General features: G+C 37.4%; 2 protein-coding genes across 4 annotated transcripts in view; one reads left to right on the top strand and one right to left on the bottom strand.

Moving 5' to 3' along the window:
- Nucleotides 1-7,535, bottom strand: part of Tpr (translocated promoter region, nuclear basket protein) — a 66,755-nt gene extending 59,220 nt beyond the window's left edge. Inside the window, exons 1-4 of the mRNA XM_021659470.2 lie at nucleotides 7,360-7,535; nucleotides 6,724-7,020; nucleotides 5,360-5,464; nucleotides 2,877-2,950 (exon numbers count right to left, since the gene is read on the bottom strand). Of these exons, the coding sequence (XP_021515145.1) occupies nucleotides 2,877-2,950; nucleotides 5,360-5,464; nucleotides 6,724-7,020; nucleotides 7,360-7,381 (498 nt within the window). The 5' untranslated portion in view covers nucleotides 7,382-7,535. The remainder of the gene's footprint in view (nucleotides 1-2,876; nucleotides 2,951-5,359; nucleotides 5,465-6,723; nucleotides 7,021-7,359) is intronic.
- An 83-nt stretch (nucleotides 7,536-7,618) lies between these two features.
- Nucleotides 7,619-18,404, top strand: part of Odr4 (odr-4 GPCR localization factor homolog) — a 35,102-nt gene continuing 24,316 nt past the window's right edge. The window contains exons 1-5 of one of the 3 annotated variants that reach the window (XM_060364430.1): nucleotides 7,619-7,758; nucleotides 9,906-10,026; nucleotides 12,737-12,871; nucleotides 15,583-15,678; nucleotides 17,531-17,637. In XM_060364430.1, the coding sequence (XP_060220413.1) occupies nucleotides 9,928-10,026; nucleotides 12,737-12,871; nucleotides 15,583-15,678; nucleotides 17,531-17,637 (437 nt within the window). In that variant the 5' untranslated portion in view covers nucleotides 7,619-7,758; nucleotides 9,906-9,927. The other 2 variants (XM_060364431.1, XM_060364429.1) reach the window with 2 other exon arrangements.

The following is an 18,404-nucleotide window of genomic DNA, read 5'->3' as shown; positions in this document are numbered from 1 at the left end:
TTTTGGCTTATGCCAAATATTATACTGTGTGCATATATAATAAATTTTCTTTATCCATATTTCTGTGATAACTGTAGATTGTTCCCATACTTTGGCCACTCTGGCTCATGCAGCAATGAACATGGATGAGTATACCTACCTTTACAAGGTAGAGATCATTTCATCTGGTTATTATACCCAGGAGAGGGACTGCTAGGTTACACATAGTTCTATATTTAGTTTATGAACCTCTATACTGTTTTCCATAGTGGTTGTGTCTAGCTGTACATTAATCAGCAACATATAAGAAATATTCCCTTTTCTCTTCTTCCCTGCCAACATTTAATACTTTCATACTTTTTTTTTAAAAAAAGATTTTATAATTGCCTTATTTATCTTGGGCCAGGCAAATATTTCACTTATCCTGGCTCAGTAACCTCACCATCCATCTCCCAGTCCCAAGCCAATGCCATCCACCTTAATCCTCTTCATCTGGTCTACCTTCCATCCATAATCCCATGGTACTTGCTTGTATTTTTCATCTGGGCCTTTTCACACCATTATTGGAGTTCTTCCTCTCAGCCCACCTGATTTTTTTTCTCTACACTAAGCTATCATGGTGTCCTCCTTCCTCCTCTCTTCCCATTGGTCTCCATTTAATACTTTTAAAATATGGTTATTATCAAAGTGTGTGTTCACATATTTTTCTTAATTCTTCTGTAATTAACATCCAAGACCTGTTTTGTATAACTGGTCATTTCTGTCTTTGAAAATCAAAGTCAAGTCCTTTGACCATTTTCAAAGAAAATTACTTGTATCTACTACTACTTCTAAGACTCTTAATAAAACTAAGATATTAGTCCCTTATAAGGGATGGGGCTTACTGATATTTCTCCCCCTATTCTAGCTACTGCTTTGCTTTTACTTCCTTTGTAGCACACAGGTTTTCAGTTTGCTAGGGTCAAAATTATTTTTGTTCTTGTGGCTTAAACATTTGGTGCTATTTCCAAAAAGATCTTGTCAGAGAGTTTTGCCCATTGCCTTCTAGTTTTATAGTTTCAATAAAAATGGATTAAAAAATGAAACAACCCACCAACAACCACCCACAACCCACTACGACCAACAACCCAATTTTCTGTTGATTATATAATCTATATTTATTCTGTTGTATTTTATTTTTCTAAGGGACACTATTTCATAGATATTAGAATTTCCATATTTTGCTGTCTGGTGTCCTTGTAAAACATCATCTAGCGGCCCTTATCATTCATTCATTCATTCATTCATTCATCCCTCTGCCCTGTATCTACTTCGTTGGTCCGTGTTCTTGTTTTATAACAACATAAGGCCGTAGTATTTGGTTACTCTGCTGTGTATCGTAAGTTTGAAAACAAGAAGTATCACACATACAATTTTGTTATTTCTCAGCACTGCTTTGGCTATTCAGAATTTTTGTTTGTTTTTTTGCAAGCTTTAGAATTATTTCTTCCATTTCAGTTAAGAATGCTATTGGAATATGACTGCATATGGAACAAGCCTGAAATACTAAGAATCTAGGAGGCTCTGACAGGAGTATTCTGAATGAGTCCCAGGCCATCCTGGGAAAACAAGCTAAAATTGTATATACTGCTTTGGGCAGAAGTCATTATTCTTCTACATAATGAGAGGGTATTTTTTTTTCATTTTTGTCTTCCTTTATTTCACCAACATCTTATAGTTATTTACAAATGTTCACCTTTCTCTAAACTCACTTTTAAATACACCTAGAAATGTTTTCATAAATGGGATTGTTTACTTTTTTTCAGTGAAAACCAGTTGCTTCACATATGGCCACTTAAACACTAGTTTGGTTCCTAGTCTGTGGCATTATTGCTTCATGAGGTTTGTAGGTCACTAAGAATATGTATCTGAAGGAAAAAGAGAGACCCCACATCCTCTGCTATCTGCTTTTCGCATCCTCCTCTGAGGTAAAGTTTCCTCTAGCACGTTCTTCCTACCAGGCTGTGTGACTTGCCATAGGCCCAATGCAATAGAGCAAACTGGTCATGGACTGAAACCTGTAAACTGTCAATAAAATAAACCTCTCACTGTGTGTTCTAAGTGGTGTTTATTGTAGTGACTAACAGAAAGCTGCTTACAAGGCAGTTAAACACATCACTTTCTAGCTCTATCAGTTTTGGTTTTGTGAAACTGTATCTACATGTGTGCCATAGTTCTTCTGGGCTATGACTTCACTCTTGTTGCTGCTTTATCCAACTTAGGATGCATATCAGTACCTTGCTTTAAAGCCTATATTAATTTGGAAAACCACCTTCCACAGGAACATGCTGCTATTCTTCTCCATGTACACATTTTAAGCTTTCTGAAAACTAACGTTTCTAATACTGAGGCAAAAAATCCTAAGCATCAACAGCAACAAATTTAAAAATTTTAAGTGCTTAAAGTATTGTGTATTTCTTGCAAATTAATTCAATGTATTTTCGGTATTTCACAAAATCTGAAAGTACATATATATATTCTTTTCTTACAGAGTTTTGAAATGTAGTTCTACAAGGATAAAGAAAGACTGGGTATGAGTACTCTATTAAAAAACATGGTAGCAGTCCTTATTATAACATGTAATCTTTCATTCTTATCATTGCTTTAAAGAAACAGTTACCAATGTAGAGTGACCCAGCTCCTAACTACCAAAATACTGTGAATGCTGGGCTATACTTGCCATTCAACAGTGAATTTAGAAAAACTGTACGTACGCATTTCTATACATGCATTTGTTGGTAGTTTCCAGTAGGACACGTTTCTCCTTAGACTGACTAGTATCAAATACATAAAAGCAGAATAGAACACTTTAAAGTTTCATAATTACAATAAGCTTTATTTACTGTATAGCTTTTTACCTGAATGCCTAGATTACGATCTTGAGCAGTTTCAAGTTCTTTGTTTTTCTCAGTTAACACTTTTACTTGGTTACCTGGAGAAAAGGAATGTAATGAACACAGATGTGTTAACTTAAAATTGGTATTTTTTTACCCATAAATTTATAAATTTAAATTTATACATATTTAAAATGAAGAACTGGATTTCATAAAGGCTTATTTATAATTGCATTCCTAATTTGCAAATATATTCTCATCTTACTATATTCTCGATCAAAGTGTGCTACAATCAAATGTTATAATTCTACTCCCGATTTGTTCTAAAATTATCAATTGTCAGTTTTTCATTGCCACTCTATATGAAGTGTATATAAAATAAAGCAAGCAAGTCAGGATCAATACACATAATGTAACTTGTACTACAAAAATGCATTTGTTATATATCATAATAAATATCTGCAATTCCATGCTTTTTATCACTAAGACTCATGTGTTTTCATAGAACAAAAAAATCTGTACTGTCTCTACTCATGATGCATGTATTTTCCTATATATAGCTCTCCACCTTAAATACACTCAGTTATATAGGAAACATACAATAGCTACAAGTTCAAAGCCAGCCTAGTCTACAAAGGGAGTTTGAGTCTCTTTGGATCAATCTAGTTAAGGTCTTGCCTCATGAACAAGCAAACTTTACAGGTGTGTGCCTGGGTTGAGTAGATGCCATGTATGTACAGGTGCCCAAGGAGGCCAGAAGTTGTTAGATACCTTGGAGCTAGAATTTTAGAAAGTTGTGAGCTGTCAGTTACTTGATGCGGGAGATGGGAGCTAAGCTTCGCTCCTGTAGAACAGCTAGTGTTCTTTTTTTTTTTTTCCCCCAGTGATGAAGACCAAACCCAGGGCCTTGTGCTTGTTAGGCAAGCGCTCTAACACTGAGCTAAATCCCCATCCCCCACAGTTAGTGTTCTTAATCTCTTGAAACACCTCCCCAGTCCCCATGTATAGGTAATTTAATATGATTTTTTAAAAACTTGTATCATTACAAAAGGTAAAAGAAAAAAACCCTATTTCTCTAGATTTTCAATCTATTGTAAAATAGTTTACTATTTTCTAGACATACACATCTATAATTGTACACACAAATACACACACTTCAAATATAATTGTCTACCCTAAGGAGGCACTCATCTTTGTTTATATTCATCTCTATGTTCTTAAGCCTCATAAAATAAGCTGTAATCACAGCTAGTCTCCTAAAATTCTTTAGCACCATTTCTGGCAGGCCTTACTATGCTTTGTGGACATTAAGTAATGTACAAGCTATGAAGCACAGATGTATGTGTATGTGTTGTGTGTGTGTGTGTGTAATACACAGATCTTTCTTTAAATGTTAGTGTATCAAAAGTAGCTGAAGAAATTATAAACCAAACAGCTAGAGGAAAGCAGAAGTTTATTTAATCACTTGATTATGAGCTTCTTGTGTTCCTTCTTTAATAGCCAAATCAAATAAAAATTAAGATATATTTAAAAGGTTTTATGTAAGGTTATTTTTTTTCCCCTTTAGTTTTCTTTCTTCTGTCATAAGCAAAGTAGACAATGTAGCAGCCTACAAAAGTCATAATCTTTAACTAAGGTCTTTCTCAGGAGTCAGGCTTCGGAGAAGTTACAAAAGTTGTAACAAAGTATAATGAAATCAGCAGGTTTTAATTTTTCACTACGAAAACAAGATTATTTAAATCTTTAAGTATACATATTTAGCTATTTCAATCACTATCAAAAGTACATTTGATGTGTAAAGCTATGTAAACAGATGCACATGTGGGTCTAGCAATTTTTATCCTTCTTAAAAAAGACTAGCCATCTATCACATGTGTGGCAAAACCACTTTTAATATTAAAGAGAGAATCAGAAACCAGTTCCTCAAACTGTGACACCCTATATCACCAAATCCTTAGTGTTAAGTGAAAAAAAAACAACAAAAAACTATTGCTATGAATAGAAACTACAGTGCCTTCTGAGCATTTTCACATATTGTGAGTAAATACAAAGAACAAAGTGTTAGTTTTAGAGGAGAGATATGAGGAATCGAGAAGGCACAGAGCTGACTGTCATTACTTGGAGGGCAGTGAAGCAGAGCTTCAGCCCTCTGAGAGAGCAGTTATGTTCAAGGTTCTTTGTGAGGATGTAGCAAGGAGGTGGTGTGGGCCCAAGGTCTGCTGACACCTTCAAATTAAACTAAAACCACTATTTTTTTTTTTTTTAATGGTTTGGGCTGAGGTGTTTGGAAGGTCCCAAAGACATTTAGGATGTGGAAATTCTGCCTCTGGGCCTGAAGGCAGGGGTGCTGGGTTCCTTCTTACCTTGTTTGCACCTGTTCAGGGCTATGCAACCTGGAAAGCTGGTTGCCAGGAAAGGCAGTTTCCCTGGCTATGTGATGTTACACAAAGGAGTAACTAGTAACTGAGCATCCAGGAACAGTTATAAAGATATAATCAAATACTTACTTAGCTTCTCAAGCTCCAGCCGCAAGTTCTGACACTCACGGGATTCATTCACAAGCCTCTCCTGACTCTGAGATAACCTCTTCTCTATCTCAAAGTATTGTTGCTCTACAAAAGACAAACCGAAACACTAAGAATGAAGTCAAGACACATGCTTCCAAAAGCAGCGTTCTTAATACCACTATTCATGTCTTATAATACTGACCGCAAAACTCAGGATACAATATTCCAAAATCTAATTTCAATAACTAGATTTAACACTGAAAAGGACTTTCCTAACATTTTCAACTAGCATATAACAAAAGATAATACTGCTTAAAATTAAGTAATTATTAAATGGAAATTTTTACTTAATTAAAAACTGAATTATTTAAAAAGTTTTGATATAAAACAATGATACCTACTTAAATTTCTGTAAGAATAAACCTGCAGACTTCCCACAAAAAGAGACTGTCTATTTCATTCCAGTATTGGGCATATAAGTCACTCAATAGTTACTGTGTAAATGAATGAAGAGAATACAGTGTATTATACAAATTTCTTAGTTACTACGTAACTGTGTAATATCAACTTACTAAAATTAATTCAGTGGAAATTTCTAATCAATCTACCAAAATACAGCACCAATTCCCTCAATTAATGGTAAACCAAAACATGTAACAAGAAAAATTCCATTTTTAAAAATTACGATTTTCTTTCCTTCAAGGAAGTTCCAAGACATTAAGTCCACAACGTTCTTGTAAAGGCAATTACAAGAAGTTACATGCAGATCTTTATATATTTTCCATCAAGTTCTTACTTTCTGAGAGAATGATACATCCAAATCACTTAGTGCAATTTCATTGCTTTTTTTTACTAGTGCTGTCTTTTTGCATGTAAATTCATTTTTTTGTGACCATTGATTTCATTATGGGATCACAGGGCGACACATACACTAAGACCAAGGCATCAAAGAGGTGGCGTAATAGTCAAAGGCCTATAAATCCAGGTGAGCAGAAAACAGGAATTACTGTCATTTAAAGTATATCAAAACAGAATTGGATTAGGATTGCATAGTCCTACAAATCTGGTGTAAAATAACCCAAATCCTCCACAATTTCTCCCTGTGGACCCAAGAGCTCCTACGTAAGACCCCGCTAAGTAAACTGAGAACGGGACAAAAGCGAACTTCGATCTGGGAAGAGGAGGGTTCGCTCCTTCAAAAAAGAAAAAAAAATCATACAGCGAGGAGAGCAGGCCTCCACTGCAGACGGAGCCTGGGAGGATGATGCTACCTGTACACCTGGCAGGGGAGAGGGCGGCAGGGGACAGGGCGGGCGTGCAAGGAGGAAGGTCGGCACCCACAGCGCGAGGAGTTTCGTGCTTACCGCTCTCCACCTTAAATTTCTCGTGCCGCCCCTTCAGGCCGTCGATCTCCGACTGCTGATCAGCCAGGAACTTCTCAAGTTTGTTCTGGGTCGACTTGGGCAGCTTGTTTAGCTCCGGGCGCTCCAGCACTTGCTGCAACACCGCAGCCATGTCGGCCGGGGTCGTGGCGGCAGCGGCTGAAGGAGAAGCGAAGGGGGAAGGCGAAGCGCGGAGCGCAGGAGCCTGAGCCGTCAGGTCGGCAGCCTCGCTCGCTATCTCCCGCGCGCCTGCTCGGCGGAGACTCCCGCGGCGGGACCCTGGGAAATAGAGTCCCGCGTTAGAAGCCTCGCAGGCCGAGCCACCGCGCCCTCTCTATGCGCGCGCAGCCCTCGGAAGCTATCGCTGGGAAAACGAGTCCACAGCGGCCTCCGACCTAGCTTCTGGATTCGCCGGCTTCCAGACCCAAAGGCTTCTGGGAATTGTAGTGTAGTTTTCACTCGCTTCCGCGAGCTCGGGGCCCCGCACCTCCCGTTCCGCTTCCTTATTTCTCCCCGCCCCCGGCTCGCCTCGTTCGGCTGTGACAAGTGTCCGCGCGGTGGCGCTACCTAAGTGCTGGGCAGCCCTCGTCCTTCCCCCGAAGAGCAAGTCGACCTTACCGTCAAAACCCCGGGATGCCATGGTTATTCCTCTGTGGCTACTTCTAGAAACCGAGTCACTAGAGAGTATGCGTCACGGCAGGGCTGCTCGACGGGCTCCGGCCTACAGCCACGCTCTCGATGGTGCCCCGAAGGGGGCGGGGTGAAGGCCGCGCTTGATTTGGTAGGAGCGCTGTGGAGATGAGTGCGGAACGGCCTGCGTCATCAGTCCGCGCCCGTCAGTGCCAAGCCCCTCGTTTGGAATCGGAAGTGGTGTCTGCTGTCGCTTTCTGATGAGTTCACTGAATGGGGCCGCAGGATCTGAGCGGCACCTGGCTCCGGAAGGTAGCTTCTTGTCCACTCACCCGAGTTCTCTTGCTGACGGAAGGTTCGAGGGATTTGTTTGCCACGTGTGCACAAGTGAGTCGGCCTACGAATGTGTGTGCACTCGGACACCAACAGTTTCTTCTTGAGAGTGAGAAAAAGGATATAGTAGAAGGAACATATGGACAGTCCCTCTGGTGCACACTCAAGTCCAGGAGTGAGGAGTTTAGCGTATGTCAGCTTCGTGCATACATGCTTTTGGGGCAGTGGGGTACTGAATGATTCAATGCGAATTAAAGCAGTCCCGTTAATATTTTACAAAGAAATCAGGAAGACTTTGAATGTAGTTTATGTAGTAAGATGACATTGCAGAAAAATGTCTGATGTCTTGCCACAATAACACAACCCTATTTCCCGAACCTGATTAGCAGTGTCTATCATTATGAACTTTGTTTATTGCCTGGTTACTTTTCTTGAAGGATGTATTGACACTTGATTGAAACCAAGGGACAGCACCTGCCTGTGATCTCACGTATTGGGAATTAAGAGGGGAGGTTTATAGTTCCAGTACAGCCTAGCTTAGTAGTCAGACCGCATCTCAATGAAGCGGGTGGGAGGGACTAAGTTAGTAGGGGTATTATATTAGCTTTCATTCACAAATGGAGGGAGAGAACAGGAGATGTCCTTTGCAGTGATTTAATTGAAGGACCGAGGGTGCGTAGCCAGTGTGAGCTGAACAGACTGCCAAAACTTAAATTTCACCTTTTCCACTCAGGAGTTTTGTCAATGGAAGGAGTTATTTAGCGTTTCCTTCTTTTTGGTTTCTTTGTGTATAACATGGAGATGATAATAACAATACTTAACTTGTGGGGATTGCTATTAAATGTCAATACATGTAAAATACTTAGGAAAGATGCACTGTGTAGAATGGAAGCTATGTAGATAACTGGCATTGCTGCATTACTGTCTACTTAAGTGGCTGTTGTGAGCTGGCTCCTGGCAGCAATCATATAATTCACATTTGTGCCTTCCCAACTAGGATAATTTCTAGAAAATAGTACTTTTGCAATATATATTAGTTAAACAAGTTTGAGTCTCTCTACCTCTTAACGAGCTAATAAACCCATCTTTCATATCTTATTTATTTTTTATGTGCGTTTGGTGTTTGGCCTGCAGATATGTCTGTGTGAGGCAGTCAGATTCACTGGAACTTGTGTTACAGATAGTTGTAAGCTGCCATATCAGTTTTGGGAATTGAACCCAGGTCCTCTGGAAGAACAGCCAATGCTCTTAACCACTGAGCCATATCTCCAGCCCCCATTTTTCATATTTTAGAAATGAGAATATATATGTTCACCAATAAATTATCAAAGAGAATGCAGCTAAGGAGTATACATCTAAAATAAGAAATTAGATGTGTTAGGTAATGGTTTCATTATTATCTCAAGAGTAAGAAATAGCTTTGATTTCTCATGGTTAATTGGTAATTGCAATTTTTTTTTTCTATCTCATTTGAGGCAAGGTTTCATGATTGGCCTGGAACTTTCTATGTAGCTTTGGCTGTCCTCCAACTCATGGCATCAAGTCTGCTTCAGCCTGTGGGGTACTGGAATTCCAGGAATGCACCACCATCCATATCTGGCTGAGAGTTGGGCCTTCCTTCTTTTTAAAAAAGATTTTAAAAATTATTATAGTTTTGTGTGTATATCTGTTGGAGTATGCAGCATATACAGCCTTGGGAAGTTTTACCAGGAGAATTTTACAGAGACAGGTAAAGACAGATGAGTCAGAGAATGAAAAGGATCCTGAAGATTAGAAATACTGCCAAAGTTAGTATGAGGCCAAGCAAAGCAATTCGGTTAGAAGCCAAAAGAAGCAATTTTGAATCAGTCAGCTTGGAGAGGAGTTTTGAGTCAGACAGCTGAGTTCCAGCTAGCCAGAATCAGAAGAACAAGAAAGGGTGAGGTTACTCAGTAGTAAGCCTCAGAGGCTGAAAGCATTCTAAGCCTAGATTTGATTGTAGAGAGTATAGAAGCTTCCAGGACTAGGCCTAGGTTAGCAGTAAGCTTTGGAGTTGACTCTAACATTAGGAGAATAAAATGTTACTTTAACTTTGAATCACTGCACAACATAGGACTATTGTCAGGATTGTACCACTTTTTTGTTCTATTGCCTAACCCACCAATGCAAAAACATCAAAAATTACATACTTCCCAAAAATGCTAACTTTATTTATGATTTAGGTTATTGAATTGGTTGTCAATAATGGGAAGAACCTACATTGTAGAAGAGACTGTTGGCCAGTATCTTTCAAACATCAATCTCCAGGGAAAACCTTTTGTCTCTGGTCTTTTGATAGGACAGGTAAGTATGTGTCTGCTACTCTGCATATTGATAAAAACAAATTACTCATTAACTTAAACTAATTATACCACTTACTAGTAAATTCAAGGTTGGACTGTGGAAGGAACATAATTCTAAAGAGGTTAACCTGAAGTGGATCTTTGAGTTAACATTTGAAAGAGTAGGAAACCTGACTGAAGTTTGAATAAGTAAGATCATATTCCCTTCAGTCCTATGAAAATAATGTATAATGTCAAAACTTCAAAATGTAAGTTTTCACAGACCAAATTGTTCCCACTTTTTTCCTTGTGTTTTGGACTGGATACAAAGCTCAGTTGATACTTGCCCAACATACAAAAATCAAGTGTTACTGCTGGTTGTCAAGAGTAGTCAAAGTCAGGGTCAGTTCTTCCCAAGTTCTTGGCTTCTTCCAAGTAACTGAAAATAAGAACTCACATTTTCAAATGTGGCAACATAACTTTATGAGGAACAAAGAGGACCAGATTCACTGGGGGCCACATGAGGGCCACAAAAGTGCTGAAATTATTGTTTGTGGCTGAGTTTAAGGGGATTCAAAAGAAGATACTGCCTTATAAAGATGTGATTTTCTGATTTAATTAGTTGGTTATATAAGGTCTGATACTCATTTCCCCCTGATTAATTGAATTTTAATTAAAGAATAGAACTTTTTCCCCCTAAAAGTTACGTGATGGACAGTTTATCTAACTGCACATGCACCTAAATCCATTTCAGGCTTGTTGGACATTTCTTCTGCTTGTTTGTTTTGTTTTTCATGACAGGATTTCTCTGTGTAGCCTTGGATGAGCTGGACTCTTTGTAGACCAGGCTGACCTGAACTCACAGAGATCCACCTGTCTCTGCCTCCCTGAGTGCTGGGATTACTGGCATGAGCCACTACGCCTGGCTTCTTGAACATTTCAGTTCTTCTTACCAAATATGTTGGGAATACACTTGAATAGAACTGTCTAATGTGAAGCCTGACGCAGATAGGAATCTGAGGGGTGAGGCTGCTCATAGAGAGGTGTTTGTGCATGGTTCTTGCAGGTGAAGGAACTACCAAGTATATTACAAGTGGGGCAGGTGAGCATTGACCCAAGTGAAACAGGGTCCTAGGCTAAACTACTTGGTATACTTGCCTGCTTCACTCAGCACCTCTTAAACCAGGCATTTTATTACATAGCCCAAGCTGGCCTTGAACTTACATTCTCACTGTAGATGTGAACCATCATATTGAGCTCTGTGTTTCCTTCATTTTTCTGAATGTTTCTCTTCCGTTGGATTCCCGAGCTCACTTTTGTCCTTGTCTGTCTTCTTAAGCTTGCTTTTTTCTACTCTAAATGTCAGTTTCTCTTTCTTTTCAAAGTTCAGCATCTTCTGAAAGAAGAGACATCTCTCTGCCAGGCATGGTAGCTCATGACTGTAGTTCTGGTGCTTGGAAGCAGGAGACAGAAGTCTTGGCTACGTAGTGAGTTTGAGGCCAGCCTGGACTATGTAAAACCCAGTTCAAAAATAAAATGGGAGAAAGGGCGGGGAGGACTTAAAAAAAAAAATATTTTTTCCATTTTTACTTTAATGTTTTTTCATTTTGTGTGTGTGCATATGTGTACCCCAAAACCGACAGGGATTACAGCTCTGAAGCTGAGGTATAGGCTGTTGCCTATTATCAGATGTGGTTGCTGAGAACTGAACATGTGTGCTCTGCAGGAGAATACTCACTCTTAACCATTGAGCCATCTTTCTAGCCCTAAGAGGCACTTTTTAATTAAGCCATGCACGTTTGAAAGTGATTTTCTAGAAATAATATTATTTCAAGATGATGCTAAAGAACACTAGGGAGTTTCAGGTCATATTTGGAGACAAGACCATTCTAACTAAGATTATGTGTATTATTAGCTAATTTAGGAACCATGCTGTAGATGCCCTTTAGTCCACAAATTTATTTTTAGATTTTTTATTTTTTATAACACTTAACTGCTATTAAAAATGAAGAACCTAGAGCCACTTGGAATTTTGTTCCAAATCCCCTCTGTTGTTCTTTCTATGCATCTGTGTAAGTTTTTGTTCGTTTATTTGTTTATTATTATTACAATCCAAGTAAAATAAACAAGGTCGTTTATCATTTTCTAAATGAGATTTTAATATTTGCTAAACATCTAATCCATTTAAATTACAGAGAAAATAAATTAATTAATTAGAATATTATCTAAGCATATTTTATTTTAGTTATATCAGTTACTTAAATTCAACAACAAAATTGTGTTGTGCAATTTTGTATAGCCCCGACCTGCATAATTCTTTGTAGTCCAGGATGACCTTGACCTCCTTCCTGGGTGTGCTGGATTATGTATGTATGCCATCATGCCTGACTTATATGGCACTGGTGATTGATTCCAGGGTCTTCTGCATACTAGACAACTGATTACCACCTGAGCCATCTCTGCGGAAGTAGAATCATTTCTAAAGACCACTCTGTTTTATTTTGAGGATGTTCAAGTAAATCTAAGTTGCTATTACATACATTAAAGATAAGCAGTATATGACAGACATATCATAAGGCTGTTCCCTAAAGTCAGTACCCATGAATATAGCTTTCATCACAATATGAGTATTAAAAATTTAAATTGCTGCAAATACTGTTAATTTTTGCCTGAGGTATCTAATTCTTCAATCAAATATTATTGTAATAAGCTTTTAAAATTTATTTTTAAAGTGTTCTTCACAAAAGGATTATGTGATTCTTGCCACTAGAACACCACCCAAAGAGGAACAAAATGAGAACATCAAACATCCCAAAGCTAAGTTGGATACTTTGGATGAAGAATGGGCCACAGAACATGCCACCCAGGTAATGTTATCCCGTTATAAACAAAAGAAAAAGCACGTTTCCTGGGTCACAAGACTAAACTTTTAAGAGCATTCCTTAAATGCATGCCAATGATTGTATTCAAAGCAGTTTTATGGAAGGCTCTAAGCATGAGTGATTCTTAAGACCTTGCTAAGTGAAGAAGCCGGAGACACATTGACTACATCAAGGGCAGTACAGTAGGATAATAGCAAGCAGTTGGGCAATTTGGTAGTTGAGACACAGAGGATAGAAAAATGTTATTAAATACAGTGCTTGTGTATGGGTGGCTTTGGAATACAGTCCTAAGAAGTACCCTTGGTAGAAAAAAGCCCAGTGGTAGGGACAGGAAGAGTCATGTTTTTAAGGATGTGGCCTTGAAAAATGTGTATGTGTGTGGTCACCAGCGAATCAATCAGTCTTCCCTGGCTGGCTCCACACCTGTGAGTATATGGCAGCACAAATTAAACTCCCTGGGTTAGTTTTAAAAAGGCAAAGAAGGGCGTGAAGTAGGCAGAGAGAGCAGAGGGTGGTGGGCTGGATCTGTAAGAGTAGGGGACGTGTATGGTCAAAGTACACTGTGAAATTATCGGAAATTAATAGAAGTATTGCATTAAAAATCCAGTGCGAAACTTTATCTCATTCTAAAAGAACTTAAGTATCGATTTGCCAGTAACTTACAACATTGATAGTATTATTGGAGAGTAGAGCCAGGGGACATAAGAGAAACTATATAGCTAAAGTACTAGTCCAGACTACTGACAGTATGAGCCTAAACTAGATTCTGAGCTTTGTGAGGCAGGAGTTATGTTTCTTGTATTTATGGCTCTAATCTAAGCTGAGAGCATAGCATAGCATTTCCATGGTTTATAATGTGACTTATACAATATTAGATTAAAAATGTGTGGATTAAAAAAAAATGTGTGGCTAAATTGGCTTAAACTTCATTAATAATTTCAGAAAAAGAACTAGGATCATGAAAATTGAATGGCCAAGTGGATTGATAGTAAACAAAATAGCCCAGGGTAGCCAAGATTTTTTACCTTGGGTGCTTGTGAGAACAATACTGCTGTTATGAGAGGAGGAAATAGATTTAAGGACTGTTTACTTAAAAATATTTCTGGAGTGAGTTGTGGCCTAGAATACTAAAAATTATTAGAGAAAGATAAGCGTAGAATTACTCTTTCCTTCTTAACTTAAAAACCTCTAAGATACCTAAATGTGCATATATTTGTGTTGGGAGAATAGTATGTAATTATAAAAACATTCCAAGAAATACTGTTGTACTGTTGTTTTTTAAAGAACGTGCTATTTTAGTTCCCATTGGTGAATATATATATTTCTATTGTAAATTTGCTTTCTGATAATGTTTTCTTTCATGTGTTGTAGTGTACATGTATGCATATAATGTATGTGTGTAAGTGGAGGCTCAAGATTTATATCAATAATCTTTCTCAGTCACTGTGCCCAAAGCTCACTGATACAGCATTTTTTGCTAGCCAGCTTGCTCTAGGGAATCCCTTGTCTTCATTCTCAGAGGACAGAATTACAGGCTAGCCCATATGCCCACCCAGCATTTACATGGGTTCTTGGGACTTGAACTTTGATCTTTTTGCTTTTACAGCAAGTGCTTTAACTACTGAACAACCCCCCACTTTCCCTATGAAATGTGATGTGTTCTATATAATTTATATGCAAATATATGCAGAGAGAATATACATCAATTTATAATACTCAAGGTAATTAATATTTTTACCTCTAGAAAGTTAACTATGTATTAATTTTTAAAGCTATATAGTTACCCTCATGATAAATATGAAAACTTTGTCACATTTGTCATATTGATTCTATAGATTTTATGAAACCAAAGGGAACCATGAGCTGGCATAATGCAGATATAGTAGAAATTACGTGTTGATATCTAATTTTCTAAAATTTAACTTCGTGATTGTTTGCTTATACCATAAGTCTATGAAAGCAAAAGTACTGAACATGGCTGGCAGAGAAAAACGAGTAGTTTTAAAACTAGCCACAATCATATGAAGGGGAAATATAAAGAAACAGAGGACAATTAATATCTACAGATATAAGATTGGGTGGTTCTGCAAGGATATTCTGTGGGAGTTCAAAGATGAAATACCAGGGAAGACATCTTCCTCAAGTTGACTTTAAAGTTATCTCACTGAATTCAGATGTGGGAGTATAAAAGCAGTCAATTTAGGCCAAGGAAAAAGCCTGAGAAAAGGCCTAGAATTAGAAAGCACAGAGCAGTGTGTGGTGAACAGGGAGTAGTTTTGACTGATGCTTGAAAATTTCAGAGAAAGTTAATCAGGCTCTGTTTCTGAACATCATGTTAGCCAGATTCTGGAAAGATTAAAATCTGGTCTAAGGTAAAATATTCATTTTGAAGATATTTGGAAGACCATTGAAAAAGTTTCAGAAGTTTACAGGTCTTAGGAGGGAGGGGTCTCTATACTGATGCACCTAAAGAAGTTGTCAAATTGTTTCATTTATAGAGTTATTTTAAGGTATAAAGTTGACGGTGGCCTGAGAAGGGTTATGTAAATAGTAATGCTTAAGTTTTTCAATTGCTTCTGTCTGGGTTCCATATGTATAGTTAGTCCTGGATATGTATTTGCTGATTTAATGTTTACAGTATCAAATAGAAAAGACTAGCATACTTATGATAGCTAATACTGTTTTTTTATCTTTAGGTGTCTAGAATGCTCCCTGGAGGACTTGCAGTTCTTGGAATATTTATTGTTACAACTTTAGAACTAGCAGATGATTTTCAAAATGCCCTGCGCAGAGTAAGTCCAATGTAGCAAAAATTTTTACTGACATCAAAGTTACACATGTCACTTAATTACATGTATATGTATTGACCCTGTATATTTTAGTGTTCCATAATTCTTATGCTAGAATTATGCTTAAACAATCTTTCCTGTCATTGTTTGCAGATCTTGTGTTTATATCTAAATACTTTTCAGTCAAAGCTACACATTTTAAAACAATTTTAAGGTTTATTTATTCTTCATATATAATGATGGGGGAGGTTGTCATGCAACCACCATGGTGAACTTGTGAAGTCAGAGGAGGACAACTTTGTGGACTCGGTGTCTCCTTCTGTGTTTTCATGGAACTCAGGGATTGAACTCAGGTTGTCAGGCTCTAATGGAAAATGCCTGCCAAGCCTTACTGACCCTTAAAACAGCTTTTCAGAAGATGATATCGTAATGTTATATAACGAGTCATAATGGCTTAACTGCTTTTCTTGTACAGTACCAGGGTTTTTTTTGCAGATCGTCTACTCACTAGGAAGTGATTACAGTAATATGAAGTTATGCTAGTCACATCTTTTGAAGTTCCGAAATTAATACATAAACAACAATCACATACTTATTCTTTTCTCCTTGATGGGGTGCATATCCTGCATCTCTACTGTTTTTTTATTTGCTTCTGCATAAGAAGATCAGGTAGTGTAATCCAAAAATAAAAAGTCCCAAGCTGTTTTCTTTGAAACTAACGGTCCACACATCCCTTTACCCCTTCATAAGCATATCTTGCCTTGTGAACAGGAGGGACCTTCTGCCATTCAGAAGCACAAAACTGGAAGACTTGGGGTTGGGGGGCTGTTAAAAATGTATAACTAGAACCTGGTGCAGTAGATACCTCCATGTTTGTATCTTCTGCTTCAGGTATTTCACCCACGTCTTTGATAGTTTGTGTATTTTTCAGCCTTTCCCACTCTTTTATTTTAAGTGAATTTGGCTTTTTCACTGATGCTAATGGTTTTTGACAATTTGAAATGCATTTCGAATCTCTGCATATGCTGGTTAGTTTTCTTTCTCATCTTAACAACCTAGAACCACCTGGGAAGAAGTCGTAATGAGTTGTCCAGATCAGATGCCTGTGGACATGTTTGTCGACCATAAGAATTAGATGACAAAATAGACAAATTGTTGTAAAGCACTTAGAGCCAGCACATTCCTGACCCTCTAGCCTCATTCCATTATAGTTATATATAGTTATGGTTAACGTATATGTAGTTAACTATATATAGTTATAGTTAATGTCACAAATTTAGGTCACTAAATTTTTTTCTATTTTTTATACTACTTTTATGTTTGTGAAAGTTACATAAGAAGTGCTAACTGGGCAACATCTTTCATTTTTGTGGTTAAAATCTACTTATTCCATTTATAACAGAAATAAAGTTTATAGATTTTTTTAAGATTATTTACTTATACATATGAGCATTCTATCTGTATAGATACCGGCATGACACAAGAGAACATCAAATTCCATTATAGAGGGTTGTAAGCCACCATGTGGTTGTTGGAAATTGAACTCAGGATCTCTGGAAGAGCAGCCAGTGTTCTTAACTTCTGAGTCATCTCTCCAGCTCCTAAAGTTTATATTCTATATTTCATATAAATACTAGTTGCCCAAAATTAATTTGTCATATCCAGTTAACTATCAATTATAGGAAATTATGCTTTTTACTTAAAACTCAGTTTTTATATGAATCCTTGTATGAAATCATAGATGGTTACTGTATCTTGATACAGTCCATGAAATTCCAAAGATTAGGAATTGTCATTGCTTTTTTTCACATTTATCATTCTGTAGTGAATTCATGTATACTTTTCTGTCTTTCAGCTAATATTTTCTGTGGAAAAATCTATAAATAGAAAAAGACTATGGAATGTCACAGAAGAAGATGTCTCAGAACGAGTGATACTCCACATTTGTTCTTCTACAAAAAAGTATCTTTTATTTAGGTGTTATGGTTAATGTATGGCTCTGGCTGGCAGGACTAGTGTTGCTGACTACCCTACACCACTCACAGTGTATACTGCAATGAACCTGCTTTACCTCCCCTCCCCATAAAGTCATATACAAATCATATGCAAACCACATTCCTACAGTTCTGTTTTTTTAACATTTATTTAAATCATCCTTTTGAAAAAAAGACAATTGTCTTTAAAGACTATACTGTTTTGGGGGGGCTACCACTGGGATACAAAGTAAATAAACTAATTAATATAAAAAAATAAAAATTTATATTAAAAAGACTACACTGTTGCCAGTTGGTGGTAGCACAAGCCTTTAATCCCAGTACTTGGGAGGCAGAGGCAGGTGGATCTTTGTGAGTTTAAGGCTAGCCTGGTCAACATAGAAAAACAAAAAAACAACAAAAAAAAAATTGTTATGATTAGAGCTGCCAATTATGATATTAATAGTAATAATGGCTATTAATCTTGGGCTGAGTTATAGAGTTTCATTGAAAAAGGATTTAGGATTCAGAATTCTTTGCCAGCTCTCTAAGTATGTATATTTTTGCACTGTAGGCTCTTTTCAGAGAAGCTTAAGCAAATAATATTTTTGATGTGTTAATATAATTTTTACCTTCATTTTTTTTTAAGTTAAAATATGAGATTTGAAGCACCCATACATTGAGCTGGGCAATGTATAAATTCTTAAGCCTTTGCCATGGTCAAGTGGCCTCTTTAAACTCTATAAGTTATAGTCT

This window comes from Meriones unguiculatus, chromosome 11, assembly GCF_030254825.1.
Source record: "Meriones unguiculatus strain TT.TT164.6M chromosome 11, Bangor_MerUng_6.1, whole genome shotgun sequence".
In the NCBI taxonomy this organism is placed as follows: Eukaryota; Metazoa; Chordata; class Mammalia; order Rodentia; family Muridae; genus Meriones; species Meriones unguiculatus.
The sequence above is the reverse complement of the archived record's forward strand: the minus strand, read 5'-3'. Positions and strand labels throughout refer to the sequence as shown.